This window comes from Hemiscyllium ocellatum, chromosome 25, assembly GCF_020745735.1.
Source record: "Hemiscyllium ocellatum isolate sHemOce1 chromosome 25, sHemOce1.pat.X.cur, whole genome shotgun sequence".
Taxonomy (NCBI): domain Eukaryota; kingdom Metazoa; phylum Chordata; class Chondrichthyes; order Orectolobiformes; family Hemiscylliidae; genus Hemiscyllium; species Hemiscyllium ocellatum.
This window is the reverse complement of record NC_083425.1, coordinates 25,998,136-26,021,623: the sequence shown is the minus strand read 5'-3', so window position 1 is coordinate 26,021,623 and position 23,488 is coordinate 25,998,136. Positions and strand designations below refer to the sequence as shown.

Genomic DNA, 23,488 nt, shown 5'->3' with positions numbered 1-23,488 from the left:
TTATTTTCTGTAGATTGTGAAGGAGCAAATATGGCCTTTGCAGTGATATATACTTCTTGTCAGATGTGGGAGTTTAAAGAGAGTTTAAGGGTTACTGCGGATTATATCTGCCATAAATGCGGTTGGATGTGAATCTTATCAGATCGAATGGATCAGTTGGAGAGACAGTTAGAAGCGATGAGGAATTTGCAACAGCAACAGTATGTGATGAATGGCAGTTATAGGAACGAGCAAAGTCTCAGATACAATCACACATAGATGAGTTAACTCCAGGAAGGGTAACAGAGGTAGACACCTAGGGCAGGAGTCTTTTGTGGATATACCCATTTCAAACAGGTATGCTGTTTTGGAAAATGTGGGGACTGATGGATTCTGAGGGGAACGTAGCACGAACAGCCAAGTTTCTAGTATTGAGACTGGCTCTAATGCAACGAGGGGTACATCGGCTTCCAAGAGGTCAATTGTGTTAGGGGATTCTGTAGTCCGAGGTACAGACAGACGTTTCTGTGGCCAATGGAGAAAAAGCAGAATGGTGTGTTTTTCCATGGTGCCAGGATCAAGGATGTCTCAGAGAGGGTGCAGAATATTCTCACTGGGAAGAGGGGTCAGCACGAGGTCATTGTCCACATTGGAACCAACGATATAGGAAGAGAAAAGCTTGAGATTCTGAATGGAGATCACAGAGAGTTAGGCAGAAATTTAAAAAGGAGGTCTTCAAGGGTAGTAATATCTGGATTACTCCCAGTGCTACGAGTCAGGGAGGGCAGGAATAGGAGGATAGAGCAGATGAATGCATGGCTGAGGAGCTGGTGTATGGGAGAAGGATTCACATTTTTGGATCATTGGAATCTCTTTTGGGATAGAAGTGACCTATACAGGAAGGACAGATTGCACCTAAATTGGAAGGGGACTAATATACTGGCAGGGAAATTTGCTAGAACTGCTCATGAGGATTTAAACTAGTAAGGTGGGGGGGAGTGGGATGGGACCCAGGGTGATAGTGAGGAAAGAGATCAATCTGAGACTGGTACCATTGAGAACAGAAGTGAGGCAAAGAGTCAGGGCAGGCAGGGACAAGGTAGGACTAATAAATTAAACTGTATTTATTTCAATGCAAGAGGCCTAACAGGGAAAGCAGATGAACTCAAGGCATGGTTAGGAACATGGGACTGGGATATTATAGCAATTACAGAAACATGGCTCAGGGATGGGCAGAACTGGCAGCTTAATGTTCCAGGATACAAATGCTACAGGAAGGATAGAAAGGGAGGCAAGAGAGGAGGGGGAGTGCCATTTTTGATAAGGGATAGCATTACAGCTGTGCTGAGGGAGGATATTCCTGGAAATACATCCAGGGAAGTTATTTGGGTGGGACTGAGAAATAAGAAAGGGATGATCACCTTATTGGGATTGTATTATAGATGCCATAATAGTCAGAGGGAAATTGATAAACAAACTTGTAAGGAGATCACAAATATCAGTAAGAATAATAGGGTAGTTATGGTAGGAGATTTTAACTTTCCAAACATTGACTGGGACTGCCATGGTGTTAAAGGTTTAGATGGAGAGGAATTCCTTACGTGTGTACAAGACAATTTTTTGATTCAGTATGTGGATGTACCTACTACAGAAAGTGCAAAACTTGATCTACTTTTGGGAAATAAGGAAGGGCAACTGACTGAGGTGTCAGTGGGGGAGCACTTTGGGGCCAGCAAGCATAATTCTATTCATTTTAAAATAGTGATGGAAAAGGATAGACCAGACCTAAAAGTTGAAGTTCTAAGTTGGAGAAAGACCAATTTTGACGGTATTAGGGAAGAACTTTCAAAAGCTGATTGGAGGCAGATGTTCGCAGGTAAAGGGACAGCTGGAAAATGGGAAGCCTTCAGAAATGAGATAACAAGAATCCAGATAAAATATATTCCTGTCAGGGTGAAAGGGAAGACTGGTAGGTATAGGAAATGCTGGATGATTTAAAAAATTGAGGGTTTGGTTAAGAAAAAGAAGGAAGCATATGTCAGGTATAGACAGGATAGATTGAGTGAATCCTTAGAAGAGTATAAAGGAAGTAGGAGTATACTTAAGAGGGAAATCAGGAGGGCAAAAAAGGGACATAGGATAGCTTTGGCAAATAGAATTAAGGAAAATCCAAAGGACTTTTACAAATACATTAAGGACAAAAGGATAACTAGGGAGAGAATAGGGTCCCTCAAAGATCAGCAAGGCAGCCTTTGTGTGGAGCCGCAGAAAATGGGGGAGATACTAAATGAATATTTTGCATCAGTATTTACTGTGGAAAAGGATATGAAAGACATAGACTGGAGGGAAATAGACGGTGACATCTTGCAAAATGTCCAGATTACAGAGGAGGAAGTGCTGGATGTCTTGAAATGGGTAAAGGTGGATAAATCCCCAGGACCTGATCAGGTGTACCCGAGAACTTTGTGGGAAGCTAGGGAAGTGATTGCTGGACCTCTTGCTGAGATACTTGTATCATCGATAGTCACAAGTGAGGTGCCGGAGGACTGGAGGTTCGCAAACGTGGTGTCACTGTTTAAGAAGGGTGGTAAAGACAAGCCAGGGAACTATAGACTGGTGAGCCTGATGTCTGTGGTGGGCAAATTATTGGGGGGAATCCTGAGGGACATGATGTACATGTATTTGGAAAGGCAAGGACTGATTAGGGATAGTCAACATGGCTTTATGCGTGGGAAATCAAGTCTCACAAACTTGATTGCGTTTTTTGAGGAAGTAACAAAGAGGATTGATGAGGGCAGAGCAGTAGATGTGATCCATATGGACCTCAGTAAAGGGTTCAACAAGGTTCCCCATGGGAGACTGATTAGCAAGGTTAGATCTCATGGAATACAGGGGAACTAGCCATTTGGATACAGAACTGGCTCAAAGGTAGAAGACAGAGGGTGGTGGTGGAGGGTTGTTTTTCAGACTGGAGGCCTGTGACCATTGGAGTGCCACAAGGATCGGTGCTGGGTCCTCTACTTTTTGTCATTTACATAAATGATGTGGATGCGAACATAAGAGGTACAGTTAGTAAGTTTGCAGATGACATCAAAATTGGAGGTGTAGTGGATAGTGAAGAAGGTTACCTCAGATTACAACAGGATCTGGACCAGATGGGCCAATGGGCTGAGAAGTGGCAGATGAAGTTAATTCAGATAAATGTAAGGTGCTGCATTTTGGGAAAGCAAATCTTAGCAGGACTTATACATTTAATGGTAAGGTCGTAGGGAGTGTTGCTGAACAAAGAGACCTTGGAGTGCAGGTTCATATTTCCTTGAAAGAGGTGTCACAGGTAGATAGGATAGTGAAGACGGCGTTTGGTATGCTTTCTTTTATTGGTCAGAGTATTGAGTACAGGAGTTGGGAGGTCATGTTGCGGCTGTACAGGAAATTGGTTTGGTCACTGTTGGAATATTGCATGCAATTCTGGTCTCCTTCCTATCGGAAATTTGTTGTGAAACTTGAAAGGGTTCAGGAAAGATGCACAAGGATGTTGCCAGAGTTGGAGGATTTGAGCTATAGAGAGAGGCTGAACAGGCTGGGGCTGTTTTCCCTGGAATGTCGGAGGCTGAGGGGTGACCTTATAGAGGTTTACAAAATTATGAGGGGCATGGATATGGTAAATAGGCAAAGTCTTTTCCCTGGGGTCGGGAAGTTCAGAACTAGAGGCCACAGGTTTAGGATGAGAGAGGAATGATCTAAAAGAGACCTAAGGGGCAACTGTTTCATGCAGAGGGTGGTACGTGTATGGATTGAGCTGCCAGAGGAAGTGGTGGAGGCTGGTACAAATGTAACATTTAAGAGGCATTTGGATGGGTATATGAATAGGAAGGGTTTGGAGGGATATGGGCTGGGTGTTGGCAGGTGGGACTAGATTGGTTTGGGATATCTGGTCGGCATGGATGGGTTGGACCAAAGTCTAGTCACCTATGGCCAACAACATACTAAATATCTTCACTACAGCCCCAGCAATCACTGCCCTTCCCTCCCATTGCACCTAGGATATATCTCAGCAGGCTCTGGGGACTTACGCACTTGAATACCTATTAAAACATCTAATACCTCCCCTCTTATAGTCTTAACGTTTTCCAGAACCTCACCATCCCAACTGGTATCCCCAGCTACAGTGCCATTCTCCTGTGTGAATACAGATGAGAGATATTCAATTAAGACCTAACTCACATTCACTGGTTCTATGCACAGGTTACCTCTTTGGTCTCTAATAGGTTGCAGTCTTTCCCTGGTAATTTTCTTACTGTTAATATACTTATAAAAAAGCCTTGTGGATTTCCTTGATCTTATCTGCCAAAAATATTTCACAGCCTTCTTTGCTCTCCTCAGTTCCCTTTCCAACAACCTCCTGCATGCTATCCCTTTGAAGGGCCTCTCCTGTTTTAATGCTCTATACCTGATATATGCTTCCTTCTTTTTCTTTATCAAATGCTGGATATCCCTTGACATTTCGGGTTCTATGGACTTGCTCCCCTTGCTCTTTACTCTTTGAGGACCACACTGGCCCTGGATTCTCATTATACTATTTTTAAAAGACTCCCTCTTTCCAAATGTAGACTTACCTGCAAGTAGCTGCTCCTATTTAAGTTTACCAAATTTTGTCTAATGATATTGAAATCAGCCTCCACCATCCCTCCCTCCCTCCCCACCCCATTTAGACACAACTTGTGCACTATCCTTATCCCATTCCATAACAACTTTAAAACTTAGAGTTATGGTCACTAACTCCCAAATGCTCACCCACTAAAACTTCAACCACTCAAAGGGGCTTCATTCCCTCGGATTAGGTCTAGAACTACCCCATCTTTAGTGGGACTATTTACATACTAGCACAAAAAACTCTTCTAGATTACACATTGTCTAACCGTTTCACACTCAGTTAATGTTAGCAAAGTTGAAGTTCCCTACAACTATAACCCTGTTTCTCTCCTACCTTTCTGTGATTTGTTGACTTTTGGGAGGCCTGTGTTATAGTGTCAACAAAATAATCTCCCATTTTGTTTCTAAGCTCTACCCAAATTGCCTCATTTGAAGACTTGTAAGTCATCCTCCCTCATTATTGCGATGATGGTTTCCTTTACCAATAATGCAATGCCCCCAGCTCTTGCCAGAAACCTCTATACCCTGGAATGTTGAGCTGCCAGTCCTGTCCTTCTTTCAACTATGTCACAGTGACTGCACCATGATCATATTCCCATAGATATTTCCCTAACGTTTTCTAATTCTGATTAAAATTCTTCACAATTTTCCCTGGAGCATCAGAGGTGGACAGGTGACCTTATAGAGATTGAGAAATAGGGGAATAGCCTAGGTCTTAACCCAGGATAGGGGAATCCAAAATTAGAGGGCCTAGGTTTAAAGTTGGAGAGGAAAGATTTAAAAGGGACCTAAGGGGCAACTTCTTCATGCAGAGCATGGTGTGTTTATGGAATGAGCTGCCAGAGGAAGTGATGGAGGTTCATGCAATTGCAACATTTAAAAGGCATCTGGGTGGGCACATCAATAGGAAGGGTTTAGAGAGATATGGGCCAAATGTTGGCAAATGGGACATGATTAATTTAGAACATCTGATCGGCAAGTTCTAGTTGGATGAAAGGGTCTGTTTCCGTGCTTTACATCTCGATGACTCTATGACTCTAACTAAACATCATTCGATTTCTCTCTCATCAACATTGCCCAGCATTTTTGATATTTATTGCACTTAATGGCTGTTTGTTTTAATATCATTTCCACCTGTTACTCATGAGCCTGTCCCCAAGCACATTTGCAGGATGGGAAGGTATTCATGTACCATGAAAAATAATAAAACCCAGAAAAGGACATGCACAGGAAAATAAATTGCTGATCTCTTACTTCTTTACCAACAATCTGATTAAAACATTGCTGACACTGCAGCAAGCAAGCATTTCTTGCTGGGATTGTTCCTTTGTGGAATATAATCTGATCAGTAAACACAATTATAACCCACAGATGATGGATTTTTGCCATTAGAGCTTTGAGAGATTTATCTCTCCTCTGCCATTTTAGGACTGCGTCAATCTAATCCCACTTGTGGCACTATGCTCAGGTGTTCTCAATTGACAGCCATGATAAACAGCAACAAAACATGTACTGGACCTTTAGAAATTCTAACACAGCTGGAATAAATTCCTGGTCCTGTCATGCAGTCTACTACATCTTCATGTACTGCATCTTAAAATAAGCACAGTAGTGGCCTTTGTAACGAATCACACAGCTGAGAAATTCAAAATTCAAAAAACCCTTGACAACACATAAGGGGACTATATTCATGGTAAAAATGTGACTGAATACTATATAGTGTACACCATCTGCTAAATGATTGAGCAGTGTGGTGAGTCAGTGTTCAAACACATTGTGCTACAATCCAATGGGAAGGGAGTTGATTCTGGTAATTCTTCATGGACTGGTTTCCTTCAACTCAGAGTGTTATCTGGAAATACCATGGCACAAATCACATTCCCATCTCCCCTGGCACCAAAACCTTAAAAAATCCTAAAGGAAGCCTATTCTCTAAAACAACTTCAAAATGAAATTGAACTGCCTTCCAGTTCAGGAAATAACACCATCTCAGAATTAATTATAACCTTACACATTTGGATGGGTTATGAATGAATTACAAATCTGACCTGAGACCTCTAAGATTTTTTGTATGAGTTGATCTTCTGAGCTAGACATGGTTTGGTAATTCACTTCCCTGCAACTGGTGTGTAATGATTAGAACATCCTTTTGAATAGGGGATTTATATTTTAAGTGAATGAATTATGAAGTTGAGCAAATGCAAAAGGAGTTTAACGTTTGCCAACACCAAGCTCAGAGTGGCTGCAAATACAGGGAGTTCATGATAGTACCTTTCCTGTGAATGCACTAGAAGCGTTATCTTCAAACAGGAATGTCAGTATGCTGGTAGGGAGTTTAAATACAGCAGATCATAGACAAGACAGACGGTCATTCGGTTTATTGTGTTTAAGAGCAATTCAGTTATTTCCACACCCGACACATTCCTTTGTGTATTGTTTCGCCATTAGGAACTTATCGAATTTCTTTTCAATGGCTCCGTTGAAACTATATCCATCTCCGATCGCCAGCGCATTCCAAATCCTAACCACTCACTGTGAAGCTCCCCCACGTCACCTCTGATTCTTTTTAAAATCAGGTGTGCCTTCTGTTTATTTACCTTTCATTCTTTGAAACAGTTTTTCTGCTTCTACTGTGTCGAAATCGTTAATGACTTTAAAACATTCTATTAAACCATAACTTTCTCTGCTATAATGAGAATAATTCCAGCTTCTCTGGTTTGTCCTTGTAATTGGTTCCAAGGATATAATAGTCTCATAACATCTTCTGCAACTTCTCTCAAGGCCTTAAAAATTCCTCCTGAAAGGTGACTTAGAGAATTGGACACAATGCTCCAGCTGGGGAGGTGATGGCCATGTGATATTAAACTGTTAAACTGTTAATGCATACATCCAGAAAATGTTCCATGGACCCGGTTCTAATCCCTGCCCACACAGATGGTAGAATTTAAATTCAATTAAAATCTGGAATTAAAAGTCTATCAATGGCCCTAAAGCCATTGTCAATTCTAAGAGGGGAAAAAAAATCTGGTTTACTAATGTCCTTTAGGGGAAGAAACTGCCATCCTTACCTGGTCTGGCCTATATGTGACTCCAGACCCACAATCTGGTTGACTTTTAACTGCTTTTTGGGCAATTAGGGATGGGCAATAAATGCGTGCCCTAGCAAGTAATCCCCACTTTACAACCACCTGATGAAGGAGCAGCGCTCCGAAAGCTAGTGCTTCCAAATAAACCTGTTGGACTATAACCTGGTGTTGTGTGACTTTTAACTTTGTAAATCCCACTCCAACGCTGGCAACTCCAATTCATGAACCAAATTAGCCCTTTCAACTCCGTATTGGCAACACTGTAAAGTTAAATCATTGACAACCCCCCGATAGTTCATTTTCTGGGAACTGTGGACCTGTGCGCTTACATCTGTCTGTTAATGCTAAGATTTCACAAAACTAACTCAATTGAAGTAAAGCAAACAGAATTTCTCTACTATGCATGTTCCCTTGTGCTGAAATAAAAGAGCCTAGTTTAAAGAATTCAAACAAAAACCTTGAGGTACAATTGTCTATCTTGCTAGGTCATAAAATCCTGATAGAAATATAAATCCATTAGCCTACCAAAGTAGCTCTTACAAATGGTTTTGAAAAAGAAATCACCAGGGCTACAGAAACACCTAAGTTAAGGATGTAGGTTTGCTTGCTGTGCTAGAAGGTTCATTTTCAGACATTTCGTCACTCTACTAGGTAACATCTTCACTGAGGCTCCGGACGAAGCCCAAGTTAACCTTCGACACACGGAAAAGCCATATAATATTGACTCAAAATTCAAAACCCAAACTTATTTATATATTTTAAAATTTCATTTAAGTAAGTTAACAATGCTAAGTTTTGATAATCCTTGAACACAAAAATTTTAAAAATCACACTTTTCAAAAAAAAAATTTGCTTTTCTATTCTTATGGCCAAAATGAATAACCTTACATTTCAACAGTTTCTTCTGTATCACACAACCGCTCTAGATCTCTGGATTTTTGTGTCTGCTTCACAACTGGCATTTTCACCAGCCATATTGTATGCAAACTTAACATATGTTACTGCTGGTCTCTTCACTAAAGTAATTAGTGCAGCTTTTAAATAGCTAACAGCTGAGCATTGATCCCTGTAAAATAGAAATAATCTCCTGTGGTAAATTCAAGAAGTTATATTATGTTCCTCATTGTAGTGAAGATAAATCATATTGCGCATGGGGGAGATCTAACAGTCCTGAGATTCAATGAAGAATGATTGCAGGACTGCTTTCATATAATTAATGACACTTAGAGTTCCTGTGCATTGTGTGACTTAATGAGTGATTTATATGGCTATGATTCATTGCAGATGAAGTAAGGGGTTTCATGTGAGCCGTTATTTATGTTGCTATGATTTTCTCTCTAGTTTCAGACACAGCTTCTCTCCAGTCTTGATATAGATTTGAAGATGTATAGCATGGAAACAGACACTTTGATCCAACCTGCCCATGCCTACCAGATATTCTAATCTAATCTAGTCCCATTTGCCAGCACTTGGCCCAAATCCCTCTAAACCGTTCCTATTCACATACCTGTCCAGATTCCTTTAAATGCTGTAATTGTACCAGTCTCCACCACTTCCTCTAGCAGCTCATTCCATATACACACCATCCTCTGCATGAAAAAGTTGTCCCTTAGGTCCTTTTTAAATTTTTCTCCTCTCACCCTAAATCTTTAACCTCCAGGTCTGGACACGCCCATCCCAGGGAAACCTCATTCTCCTCAGTATTTTTCTTATATTAATCTGGCCTAGCCACTCATGTGTTTGAAATTCTATTTTTTCCTGTTCAGTATTTCACATGCCATTATTTTCCCCACTCAGCTCCAGAAGAGATACCAGCATTATCTATAGTGAAGGTGTTTATTAATATAATGGCTGAAATATCTCCTGTATTGTCTCCCCCCTACTTTCTATCCTTAAAAACTCCCATGTGCTCTTTCCTACTTTATATAACTCAAATATAGCCACAACACTTTTCTTTCATGTCTTTTAATATCATATAAAATTAATTTTTCCAAGTTTCCCATTTGATCCACAGTTCTTTCAAAAACACTTAAGCATTTTTTTTAAAGACATGTAATCCTATTTGATAAATTATACTTGGAAAGGAATCACTGATTGAACTGTTGTAGCCTGCAACTGTCCTTGAGATGATAAAATCTGAAATAAACATATCCTAGATTATATACAGAACTGTCACAGTTAGCTGACATTTTGAAATAAAACATGTGAATTGATCTCCTTTGAGGGTATTTCAGAACCTCTTATGCAGCAACTTCCAGGCACCAGTTGTAATCTTCTGAAAAGTTCTTTTAAAACATGTTCGTGTAAAAGTATTTGGAAACACCTGACCTGCTCATCAACTTTGTGAGCGATGATTGTGGCTCCTTCCTCTACTTCCGTCTCATTGATGGGCCGAATTCGTAGGGCCACCTGTACAGGGCAAAAGGAAGAACAACCATTGGTGAAAATGCAGAACAAGTGAGATTCCAGCACCCTCTACAAATCATAAGTATGAGACAGACAGGAATACTATTACAGATTCTAGTGAATGAAGACACATCAATTGGAACTGGACAATACATCAGTATTTGTAAGTAACAAAGCTTGATTTATTTTCACAATCAGCAGTCGTATATTTGCATCAAAAATCCTAGCAATCGGTCTGCTGTTACCTTGCATCCTTACCATTAATACAGATTTTAACAATAAAAAAAACTCCTTTTTGAATCTACTGTGCCCACAATAGTGGGCATATTCTTTGGGTGCCACCAGGAACAGGAATTGTGGACACTAACAAATAGATAGATGAGTTTTAATATTTTTGGCTGGAGTCTTGCCAGCCCCATTTGTTTACTACCTTCAGGTTGTGTTACTATGTGAAATACACAGGAGTGACTCTAATATGTTCTGAAATTGTCTCTGTTGCAGGTGACTAGCATTCATAATACTTTCCATCACAGCTACATGCAACCTTCTGGAGAACCCACAATGTGATATTTTTCCTGGATAAACGAATGCTATCATGATAGCCTATTTCTTCTAGGAAGGTATCCCAATGCTTTTATATGGGCAACCAACCAAAAAAAAACCCAACACTGAGCCAACTCTCTGACTCAGGTAGCACTCCACACCTCTCAGGCTAGACCAAGAGTTGGGAGTTAATTTTAATTAGAAGTATGACTTTGCATATTTGGCCAAACAGTGTACATTTAAAATAGGTCCCAAAGAGCAGTTCAGAGAAACACAAGTGTCAGCAGAACAGTACTTCAACCGCTATTTATTTTCTTTAACTTTCCATATTAAACAGGTTCTTAAACTGAACAGATACACGAGATAGCTACTGTTTGAAGGAGAGGTGATCCCCTTTTGTTAGTGAGACTGTCAGATCGAGTTTGCATGGCCACTACCTTTAGTTTGCGAAGGCTAATATATTTGTGATTGTTGGAGCGATCAAATGAGTATCATGCCAAATGAAACTCTAATAGGCTTCCTTTCATGAACTGGCCAGATAAGTGAATCAGTCCATCAGGGCTGCTATTCTCATCCTAGCCAGCTGAATAGCAAAATAATTAATACTCTGATTATCAGATTGTTGAGAAAGATTTGATTGTTCTTCAACAGAAACCTGTCTCCACCTCACTGAAAGCCACACCACAGGGATAATTCTGGCAGGCTCTGTTACTGGTGCAGAGACTTAGTGGATGCCAGTCTTGGCCAGAGATAACACAATACTATTAACCTTTTCATTTAACCAACCACATTTGCTGCTAGCAAGATTCCCTGAAGAAGCAAAAGCTCAGAATAACACTCCAACAGTTCTCCACAATGCTCATCCTCTGGTGTATCTGTCAGTTTGAGCAATGCAGTAACTGGAGTTACTGGCTCCATGGATTTGACGGTTTAATTACATACTCAATTAAATGGTTCTGATGCAGAACAAAAAATTTTGCCAATTGCTTTTGCGACCATTTAGAGGGTAAGACAATAACCACATTGCAATCTACTTGTTATACTTAATTCCCTTTGTGTAAATGTAATTCCTATAAATAAATTGAACCACTAATTTTAACCCGAATGACACATCTGAAATTCTGTGCGCTATGATCCTGGCAGGTGTACCAATGTTGCTCTCCAGCACAGATTCCCTTCAGAGGGAGAGATCAGTTGGAGGGCTGAGTATTTGCACGAGGAATGCAAATATTAAGGTGTTTTGTTCAGGTCCCTGTGACACTCTTCAGGCTTTGGTTGGTTCCCAAGCAAGTGCAGTTGAGTAGAACTATATGAAAAACTCTCTAAATTTTCAGTTTTCAAATATTACCATCCAAAGGCCTCAATTAATGGTCCACCCGGAGCATAAAATGTATCATGGCCATTGGGGAATTTAAATGTAGCTAGTGCAATGAGTTTGGAAATAATAAGAAGCTTGTCTTCATTTCAGTGAAGCTTTTCATCTTCACTGTCAATGGGGGTGGTGTCAGGGGACTGGAGAGTGGCGAATGTGCCCCTGTTCAAAAAAGGGAATAGGGATAACACCAGGAATTACAGGCCAGTTAGTCTTACTTCAAAGGTATGCAAAGTAATGGAAAGGGTACTGAGGGATAGGATTTATGAGTATCTGGAAAGACACTGCTTGATTAGGGACAGCCAGCACAGATTTGTGAGGGGTAGGTCTTGCCTTACAAGTTTTATTGAATTCTTTGAGGAGATGACCAAGCATGTGGATGAGGGTAGAGCAGTGGATGTAGTGTACATGGATTTTAGTAAGACATTTGATAAGGTTCCCCATGGTAGGCTTATGCGGAAAGTCAGGAGGCATGGGATAGTGGGAAGTTTGGCCAATTGGATAGAGAACTGGCTAACCGGTCGAAGTCAGAGAGCGGTGGTAGATGGTAAATATTCAGCCTGGAGCCCAGTTACAAGTGGAGTTCCGCAGGGATCAGTTCTGAGTCCTCTGCTGTTTGTAATTTTTATTAACGACTTGGAAGAGGGAGTCGAAGGGTGGGTCAGTAAATTTGCAGATGATACAAAGATTGGTGGAGTTGTGGATAGTGAGGAGGGCTGTTGTCAGCTGCAAAGGGATTTAGATATGATGGGCTGAGGAGTGGCAGATGGAGTTCAACCCTGTCAAGTGTGAGGTTGTCCATTTTGGAAGGACAAATAAGAATTCGGAATACAGGGTTAACGGTAGGGTTCTTAGTAAGGTGGAGGTGCAGAGGGATCTTGAGGTCTATGTTCATAGCTCTTTGAAAATTGCCACTCAGGTGGATAGAGCTTGTAAGAAGGTCTATGGTGTACTAGCGTTCATTAGCAGAGGGATTGAATTCAAGAGTCGTGAGGTGATGATGCAGCTGTATAGGACTTTGGTAAGGCCACATTTGGAGTCCTATGTGCAGTTCTGGTAGCCTCATTTTAGGAAAGATGTGGAAACTTTGGAGAGGGTGCAGAGGAGATTTATCAGGATGTTGCCTGGAATGGAGAATAGGTCATACGAGGATAGGTTGAGAGTGCTAGGCCTTTTCTCATTGGAGCGACAGAGTGTTACATGGGGACATAAATGTAAGGTGAAGGGTGGAAGGTATAGGGAGGATGTCAGGGGTAGGTTCTTTACCCATGGAATGCACTGCCTGTGGGAGTGGCAGAGTCAGAATCATTGGTGACCTTTAAGCGGCAATTGGATAGGTACATGGATAGGTGCTTAAGCTAGGACAAATGTTTGGCACAACATCGTGGGCTGAAGGGCCTGTTCTGTGATGTATTATTCTATGTTCTATGTACTATATCAATAACAGTAATGGGAGAAACACAAATGGCTCATTGATGCCCTTTAGGAAAGGCAGCATGTAGTCCTTACCTGGTTTGACCTAAATATGCTCCAAATCTGGAGGAAAGTGATTAACTCTTCACTGTCATCTGGTATGGCTCAGCAAGCCAGTTAACAAAAGAAAGAATAACATTTAAATGGGTCCTCCAGTACCAACTAAGGCATTGAATTTGAGCTTGACAATGTCCAGGCAGCCCTGTCAAATCCACATGACTAACATCTGGAGATTTATGCCAAAAATAGGACAGCCATCCCTTAGGTGAGACAAGCAACATCTACACAAGTGAGGCTTACACAGTCTTACATTTCAGTCAACATCCATCTTAATCACTAACCCTGAAGATGTTTTGTGCTGCTGGTGGGTAGTGGTCCATTAGCATACAGTTAGGATGGAATGGTGCTTGTAGTGCTCTGCAGTGACTCTGGACCCCATGAAGTCAAATGACATCAAATCAAACATAAGCATGGAAACCTCCAGCTGATTATAGCTTGCTAAACCCCCCACAGTGCTGACGAATAAGTGCTTCTCCATGTGGTAGAAGTACTGAAGGTAGCAAGGGCACTGATTGTACTCTGGTTAGGAGATTTCAATGGCCATGACCAAGACTGGCTCAGTAGCACTGTTGGTTTGAGTTGGCTATGTTCTGAACAATACAGTTGCAGACTGGACTAAAGGCAGGTGGTCTATGGGAAAACACACAAGAACTTCTAATATTGCAGTAGTTGATATGGTATAATTGTACTATCTTTGCTATTAGGAAGGGAATTCCAGTATTTTGGCTAATCAGCAGCGAAGAAATGGTGATGCAGTGTTATTTTATGATTGTCCATGATTTGGAGGGGATCCTACATGGGATGGTATTCACATGCATCCTTGGTCTTGTAGAATCTAGAGGTAATAGACTTGTGAATTGTGTAGAAGGAGTCTTGGTGAGTTGCCACAATGCATGTTGCAAATAGTACTCTCGACTCCCATGGTATTAATTTGGATGATCCAACTGGTCAACTGAAACTCTCAGAATGTTGATAGGGGCAGTTTCAATGAAGATAATGTTGCTGAATGTCAAGGGTCAATGGTTAGATGCTCCCACTGCAGATGGCCATTGCCTGGCCCTTATATAAAGCAAATATTACTTGCCATTTATCAACTGAAGCCTGCAAGATGGCACAAACTACTTCTGTATCCGAAGATTTGTAAATAGATGTGCTTGTGAATGAGTTATCATTCTGGTCTAGCTACCTGTTTACAATAGATACAAAAAGTACAAGGATACATTAACTGAAATCCCTCTCTCAACCAAATCACCACATATTAATTGGTTGTCTCCGCTTCTGTTTGAATGATTTAACAGTGCACAAGGTCTGCAATGTTTTTCTACATAACAATGGCTACACTCAAAAAATAATTCATTGCATGTGAAGTGCTTTGAGACATTTTGTGAATGTGATAAGATGCTACTTAAAGAAAAGCTCTCAATAATTTCGGCCTTGGCAATACTCATCGGAACAATAGTTTTAGCACTCTACAGCTTCTAAAGTACTGGTATGTGCCTGTTCTGCCATTTCATTCAATCACAGCTGATCTGTATCAGAAACTCCATTTACTTACCTTTGTTCCACATTCCTTGATACTCATCCATTAGAAGTCTATCAAATTATGTTTCAAAAACTACAGTTGACACAGCATCCACAGATGTTACTGGGAGGATAATCTGGCTTCCATTATATGTAAAGCTCCTTTCCAATTACATTCCAGAAAGGCCTAACTCTAACTTTAAGATGACACTATCTTATTTTAAAAAGAAAGTACCTTATTAAATCTCATCAATCATTTTTAAAAGTTCAATCAGATCATCCCCCAAACCATCTAAGCTAAATAAAGATTTTCCTGATGAAGGGCTTATGTCTGCAAAATTGATTCTCCTGCTCCTCGAATGCTGCCTGACCTGCTGCGCTTTTCCAGCGCTATACTTTTCAACCCATAAATGAAGTATAGGTCAAGTTATTCTCATCCCTTAAATGTTTAAGTGAAGGGGAATAAAATTTTCTGAGTTTTCCTTCATAATGTGTCTTGTTAGCAAATGTGCATGTTCAGTGAGTGCAAGATCAGAGAAGGTTGCAATTGGCTTCTGCTAAGGAGGACACATCAGCATCTTTGGAAGAGAAATTGAACATAAAGTGAAAAATGAGAAAAAGTTAAAGGGTATTAATTTGTTGACCTTTATGAAATGTTTGAGTCTGGCGAAACTTCAGGGATTATGAAACATAAAAGTAGGGACATTTTACTGCAGTTGTACTGGGCCTTGGTGAGACCACAACTGAAGCTCTACATACAGTTTTAGTCTTCCTTGTTGAAAAGATATATATTTTAAAGGCAGTTCCGAGAAGGTTAATTCCACTCATCCCTGGAATAAATGGTATATCTTATGAAGAAAGATTGACAGTTTGAGCCTATATCTAATGGAATTCAGAGGAGTAAAGGAAATTTTATTGAAACACACAAGATGTTGAGTCAACTTGCTAGGGTGGATACCAGGACAATGTTTCCTCTTGGGGAGACCAGAACCAGGAGACACAGTTTAAGAAAGAGGTCTCTCTTTTATGATGGGAGTGAGGATTACTTCTATCTCTTCAGAATGCAGTGGAAACAAGGTCATTGAAATTATTCAAGGCAGAGCTAGACTGATTTTTGATGGAAAAGGGAGTTAAGGGATATCAGGGACAAGCAGGAAGGTGGAATTGAGGCTACAACCAGATCTTATTGAATGTGCAGCAGCTTGAAGGGCTGAATGGTCTGCACCTGTTCCTAAGTCATATGTTTCTAAGTCCTATATTCTTAAGTTAATTGCAATTAGGAAAATTCACCAGATTCACCTCTATTTTCAACTGTATTTAAATGCAATAATTCAGATTTGTAATTGAAATACTCCCAATTGACGGGGTGAAGCAATCCCACAGGATATGGATTGAATTGAAGTGATGCAGTCTTGTTACAAACAGCCTTGAATGATTGTGGTCCATTAAACAAATAACAAGAGGAAGCCCCAAGAATACCCCCATCCTCAATGATCAGGGAGCCCAGCACATCAGCGCAAAAGGCAAAGCTGATGCTTTTGCAACCATTTTCAGCCAGAAATGCCAAGTAGATGATACAAAGATATGAATTAGGAGCAGCACTAGGCCATCCAGCCTCTTGACCCTGCTGTGGGATTTAATAAGATCAATATTGATCTGATTACTTTGCATTCCCACTTATTCCTGTTGATAAATAAGGAGACTATAGATTAAGAATTTATCGACCCTTGCCTTAAAAAAAATTTAAGGATAAGTTTCAGTCTCTTCCTGACCTCCCCAGCATAATGGAAGCAAGTCTTCAGCCGTTTGATTCACTTCATATGATATGAAGAAACAGCTGAAGGCACTGGACATATGCAACGGCTACGGGCACTGACAACATTCTGACATTGAAGACTTGTGCTGCAAAACTTGCCAAGCCCTGGCCAAGATGTTACATCATTAGCATCTCCTACTCAATGAATTAGAAAATTGGTCAGTCTACAAAAAGCGGGTCAAAAAGAATCTAGCCAATTAGTGCCTCATCAGTAAATGAAGGAAGGGGTTACGAAATGTCAATCAAGTAGGGACTAGGTCAGATTGGGATATCTGGTCGGTACAAACAAGTTGGATCAAAGACTCTGTTTCCATGCAGTATGACTATTTATTTAATAATAACCTGCTCAGTGATGCTCCATAAACATGTACAATAGAGCTGAAATTGAAAGATGAGGTTAGAGTGATTGCCGTTGACATCAAGGCAGCATTTGACCAAATATGGCATCAAGCAGCCCAAGCAAAACTGGAATCAAGGGGACTCAAGAGGAAAATTCACATTGGTTGAAATCATACCTGGTGCATCAGAAAATGTCTGTGATTATTAACTCTCGGTTATCTCAGCTTCAGGACATCACTGTAGGAATTATTGGGGGTAGTGCCCTGTGCACGACCATCTTCAACTGCTTGATCAATGATATTCTTTCCATCACAAAGACATGGATAGGGATTGTCTCTGACTGCACAATATTTCGCACCATTCATGACTCCTCAGATACTGACACAGCCCATGCCCATCCAGCAAAACCTGGGCAACATCCAGGTACTACTGACAAGTGGTACGTAACAATTACACCACATAAGTGCCAAGCAAAGAACATTACCAACAGGAGAGAATCCAATCATCTCCCCTTGACATTACCATTGCTGAATCCTCACTATCAACATCCTAGGGTTACCATTGACCAGACACTGAGCTGAACCAGTCACATAAAACACTGTGGCTACAAGAACAGACCAGATGCTATTTATTGTGAACTCACCTCCTGATTCCACAAAGCCTGCATACCATCTGTAAGGCACAACTTAACTTTAGATTAGATTTCCAACAGTACAGAAACACACCCTTTGGCCCAACAAGTCCATAACGACCCTCCGAAGCATAACCCATCCAAACCCATTCTCTACCATATATTTACCCCTGACTAATGCACCTAACACTATGGGTAATTTAGCATGGCCAACTCACCTGGCAAGCACATCTTTGGATTGTGGGAGGAAACTGGAGCACCCGGAGGGAACCCACACAGATGTGGGGAGAATGTGCAAACTCCACACAGTCACCCAATGCAGGAATTGAACCTGGGTCCCTGCTTCTGTGAGGCAGTGATAACCACTGAGCCACCGTGCCACCCCGTGGTTTACAGGGGCAAATATAGGGTAGAGGAATTAATCTGGGTGGGTTACTCTTTGAACAGTCGGTGTGGACTTGCTGGGCTCAAGGGCCCGATTCCATAATGTAGGGAATCTAATCTAAATCTAATCTAATCTTCAACATTCATTCCTTCCAACAACAACATATAAGGACTGCAATGCAACCCATTTACAACGTGCTTTTCAGCAATTCACCAAGGCTCCTTTGAGTTCATCACCCAAGTCTCTGATATGTATCACTGGAAGAACAGCTGCAAATACTTGGGCACACCACCACCTGTAAAGTCCTCTCAAATCACATACCATCCTGACTGATATTGCTGACCTCCCATTGTCACTGGGTCCCAAGCCTGAAACTTGCCTAAGAACACATCCGTGTGTCCCTACATCATAGGGACTGTAGTGATTCAAGAAGGTAGATCATTTTTACCTCTCAATGGCAATTAAGAATATATTATCAATACTCCCTTTACATAAATACTATCAAGAGTGTATCAGGTAGACAGCAGCAGTTTTCTAACAAGGCATTTGGATGGCTTTGGAAAATGAACTTAAAATATTGAATATTTTACACAACCTGATACCCACAGGACATCTGATTCACAACTCTGGACAAACAGGTTTTACAGATTAACCTTCTTCTGCGATGGTAACACTGAGCAGAAGTGAAATTTAACAACCAGTCCCATTTTCAAAAGCACCTGTTAAGTGCATCCCATGAAACTCAAGTATTGATACAGAATTCCAGAGGGCAAGGTGCTATTGTACTTCCAAAGATCTAGTCACTTTCTGTTTCTAATCATGCAGAATTATTAAGCATGATAAATGCAAGAAAGAAAATTCATTAAATGTTACCATGGATGTGGACACTTGGCGCGGATGTTTAAACGCTAATTCTACCCAGGGAATACGGTTTATGTTCAAACAGATTATTCGCTTTCCAAAATGTCATTTGTGGGGGGGGGGGGGCTAGAAAGGAACTTACAGTCAATTGTTGGTCTTTAGATTCTCCTCCGTCCTTCATGATTCTTGGCAGTAGGTCGGATTGTACAGTACCTGCTGCTGATACATGGCGCTGGGTCACAGGAACACAGTCAAGAGCACAGGCTCTTTTAAAACAAACCTCACATCCTCACTGTTTTCACCTTGCTCACGTACAGCCCTTAATACACAGCAGAATTCAGATACACAACTTTATCACCAGTATACCCAAGTGCGGATTTTCTGATTCGGACTAATGCGCAATCTTGCAGCTTTATATATAATTATTGTTCCTCTGGAAGCTGTTGTTGGTTATTTGACATTTTCTTCACACAAAAAAAAATAAACGTTTTAGCTTCTCAAATGGAAGCGATGCTACTCCCAGTCCCTGGATTAAGCAGCCTCCTTCTCCCTGCCGATCCTTGGGCTATGTGTGGATCTGATCTCTCTCTCTCTCCTGGAGACTGAAAGACTTTCAAGCCTGGTTCCTGCGCTCAAGAAATCCGAGCTGACAGAGTGGGGCTGGCTGGGTGGGAGCTCACGGGGGCCACCTGTCGGTGACCCACACACAGAGCATTCAGATCCCCTTGTACAAAGCCCTTACCCTTCCCTCCCTCAGTCACCAACACATTGTCATCTCATGACCCACCCACCTCCACTACCATAAGGAGAATCAAAATGAGTGAGAAACAAACTAGTCTTCGTTTGTGAACATTCTTATTTGAAGAAAACACTATTCAGAAACTTCTACCTTCAGAAACAAAATCCGCTTTCCAAGCACATATTTAACCCCATTGTCCCCAGTATCTCCAGGTTTGTAGATTACAAACACAGTCCTTTCAGTCCATTCCACGATTGGTTTTTGCTCACATTTTCAACTAGCAAGTAACAATTACAGCCTTGGTTTACAAGGAGGATGTTTGGCCCGTCACGTCCCTGTCAACTCTCTGGGCCATGATGTGGAGGTGTTGGTGTTGGACTGGGGTGGACAAGGTCAAAAGTCACATGACACCAGGTTATCGTTCAATAGGTTTATTTGAAATCACAAACTTTCTGACCGCTGCTCCTTCCTTTGGTGACTTCTGACCAGCGTTCTGGGCATGTGGCTCAGTGCATCCCACCTTTCCCCTAGTCTCTTCAGATAAGTATCACATTCCCTTTCAAAAGCCATGCTTGAGTCTTCCTCTGCCAAATGTCTTATCAGCCTATTGCTAGAGGGTGAGCTAATTTAAGGGGATTTGGGTTAGATAAAACCCATGATCAGTGAACTTAGACACAACATAATTCATACTTGTTCAATAGGAAGCCTCTCAAATATAATGCTGTGTTAGCTGGGACAATACTTACACAACTAACCAGTGCCTGCAACAGTGGAGAGCTGGGAGGGAGTTGCAAGAATGTAATTCAATCACATTCTAATAATGTCATATGTTGCAAGTTTTAAGTTTAGCAGACCAGCAACTCCCTCAGAATATTTCTATAATCTTGCATCCTATACTAGACAGATTGGCGATTGCAATTAATTTATTTTACAAATTGAATTTGATTTTATACTCACGACCAAGTCTAAGTCCGAGTCCTGAGAATGTTTGCTTCCTCAGATAGCTGTTGATAAAATTTTAGGTAGTCATCATTTAGATAATGGACACAGCTCCATTTATTCATTTTATTGCAAAGAGTGATGTCCCTCAAGCTACAAAATAAGAAATGATCTCTTTCTGATGGCTAAAGATGGCTCTTGTAGACTATGATGAATTTCTTACCTAATACTTGTGGATTGCTGCTTTGGTTTTAGCTAAGCCTATCTTCAGCGGGATATGTGGAACATGCATCGCTCCAGTCATACTTTGTCATTTCTTATTTTGGTACATTGAGATTTCACACTGAAATGGAAAAACTTTCAATTTTATTTCGAATACTGTCTTCCTTTCATCTTCACAAGGTTCACCTCTGAAACTTCCAGGACTTTTCTGTCTCCATTTCTAGAAATAACCATCAGCAAATATTCAGCACAAGCCTGTTTGTTCAAACATTTGCCTGGACCACACTTGGTCACATTTTAAATCCTGTCAGGACATCAGTTTCTATCTTTCCTGCTGTAAACTTTCAACCAGCATCGTGGATATGTCTTCCTTACTCTTCCCCACGATGGTTGACAGACCCCTGACTCAGCACTGTTCCATTTCCCACACATCTGCTCTCATTCCCCCTCCATCCCAGGACTATTCACTCTTGCCATCACCTTCTAACCTACCAGTTTCTGCATCTAATGGATTATTCACCACCACTTCCAGTATGATGCCGTCAATAAAATATCTTCCTCTCTCTTTTCAGTATTCTGGAGGGATTTATCACTCCATGACACCACTGAAGAATGGACAATCACCTCAAAATCCCTTCACAAGATAAATGAGGACATACATCACCAACCCTTTTACATAATCTCCTTTCACTATCCAAAACCCCAGATATTCCTTCAGGTGAAGCAGTGATTCTGTGTTATGAACCAGGCCAGGCCACTCAAAACATTCTTAAGCAGGCAGCCCAGATCGTAACTTTGCTAATTGTTTCGGAAAGTGTATAGTGAAAATTACCTGGAGTAAGTTAGTTAGGTTGACTACCAGCATTTAAAACAGACAAAAAAAATCACAAAATTACACAACATGAAACACAAAGAACAGAATAAAGACTACCTACAGAACGCAGTCTATCAAAACTAGACTTAATTATGTTGTTCCAAAAAAATACATGCAACAGTCCCAATAAGCAAGCCCTTAACACAGAGCAAAAATGAAACAAAAAAGCTTACAGGTCGAAGTTAGAAGGGCAGAAGGAGAGAAAATCAAGCAGCCTGTTTTCATACAGACCACAGCAGAACTGAACTGACTAACAACAAGAATTCAGCTTTCAGGATTAACCACTCCCCTTTCATTATACAGGTCACTTCTAAAACATGAAAGCTGTGGTCTCAAGTCTCACCTGTCTACCTATAAACAAAAAGGTCTCCCAATACCCTTTCATCTCTGTACACTTCAGCCAATTTGGAGCCTGGATTGTTTTTCACCCCTCTGAAAAAAGATCAACCACACAGTATCATTTAAAAAAAAATTTAAATACACTACATTGACTATACACATTATGAACTCAGCTAGACCACTCAAAACATTCTTAAGCAGGCAGCCCAGACCATAACTTTGCTATTTGTTTCAGTAAGTATACATTAAAAATTACCGAGTAAGTTAGCTAGGTTGACTGCCAGGTTTTAAAACAGACAAAAAAATTCACAAAATAACAGAATGAAACACAAAGAACAAAATCTGAGCTACAGGGAGAGGCTGAACAGGCTTGAGCTGTTTTCCCTGGAGCGTCAGATGCTGAGGGGTGACCTTATAGAGGTTTACAAAATTATGAGGTGCATGGATAGGATAAATAGACAAAGTCTTTTCCCTGGGGTGGGGTGGCCAGAACTAGAGGGCATAGGTTTAGGATGAGAGGGGAAAGATATAAAAGAGACCTAAGGGGCAACGTTTTCATGCAGAGGGTGGTATGTGTATGGAATGAGCTGCCAGAGGAAGTGTTGGAGGCTGGTACAATTGCAACATTTAAGAGGCATTTGGATGGGTATATGAATAGGAAGGGTTTGGAGGGATATGGGCCGGGTGCTGGCAGGTGGGACTAGATTGGGTTGGGATATCTGGTTGGCATGGATGGGTTGGACCAAAGGGTCTGTTTCCATGCTGTACATCTCTGTGACTCTAAATAAGAATATCTACAGATTGCAGTCTATCCAAACTAGACATTAATTATGTTGTTCCAAAAAATATGTGCAACAGTCCCAGTAAACAAAACCCTTAAACGCAGAGCAAAAATGAAACAAACGTTTATAGGTCGAAGTTAGAAGGGCAGAAGGAGAGAAAATCGAGCAGTCAGTTTCCACACAGCCCACAGCTGAACTGAACTGACTAACAACAAGAATTCAGCTTTCAGGACTGACCACTCCCCTTTCATTATACAGGTCACTTCTAACACATGAAAGATGTGGTCTAAAGTCTCATGTATAAACAAAAAGGCCTCCCAATACCCTTTCATCTCTGTATCACTTTAGCCAATTTGGAGCCCGGATTGTTTTCCAACCCCTTTGAAGAAAATCAAGGATACAGTATCCTTGAGAAAAGGAACAGTTTTCAGAAAAAGGACCAGTTTTGTCATATGTGATTTACATGTC

At 40.9% G+C, this 23,488-nt stretch overlaps 1 protein-coding gene across 1 annotated transcript in view; it reads right to left on the bottom strand.

Moving 5' to 3' along the window:
• Positions 1-19,306, bottom strand: part of kif19 (kinesin family member 19) — a 220,882-nt gene extending 201,576 nt beyond the window's left edge. The window contains exons 1-2 of the mRNA XM_060844824.1: positions 19,268-19,306; positions 10,047-10,127 (exon numbers count right to left, since the gene is read on the bottom strand). Of these exons, the coding sequence (XP_060700807.1) occupies positions 10,047-10,127; positions 19,268-19,306 (120 nt within the window). The remainder of the gene's footprint in view (positions 1-10,046; positions 10,128-19,267) is intronic.
• Between the last annotated feature and the right edge of the window lie 4,182 nt (positions 19,307-23,488).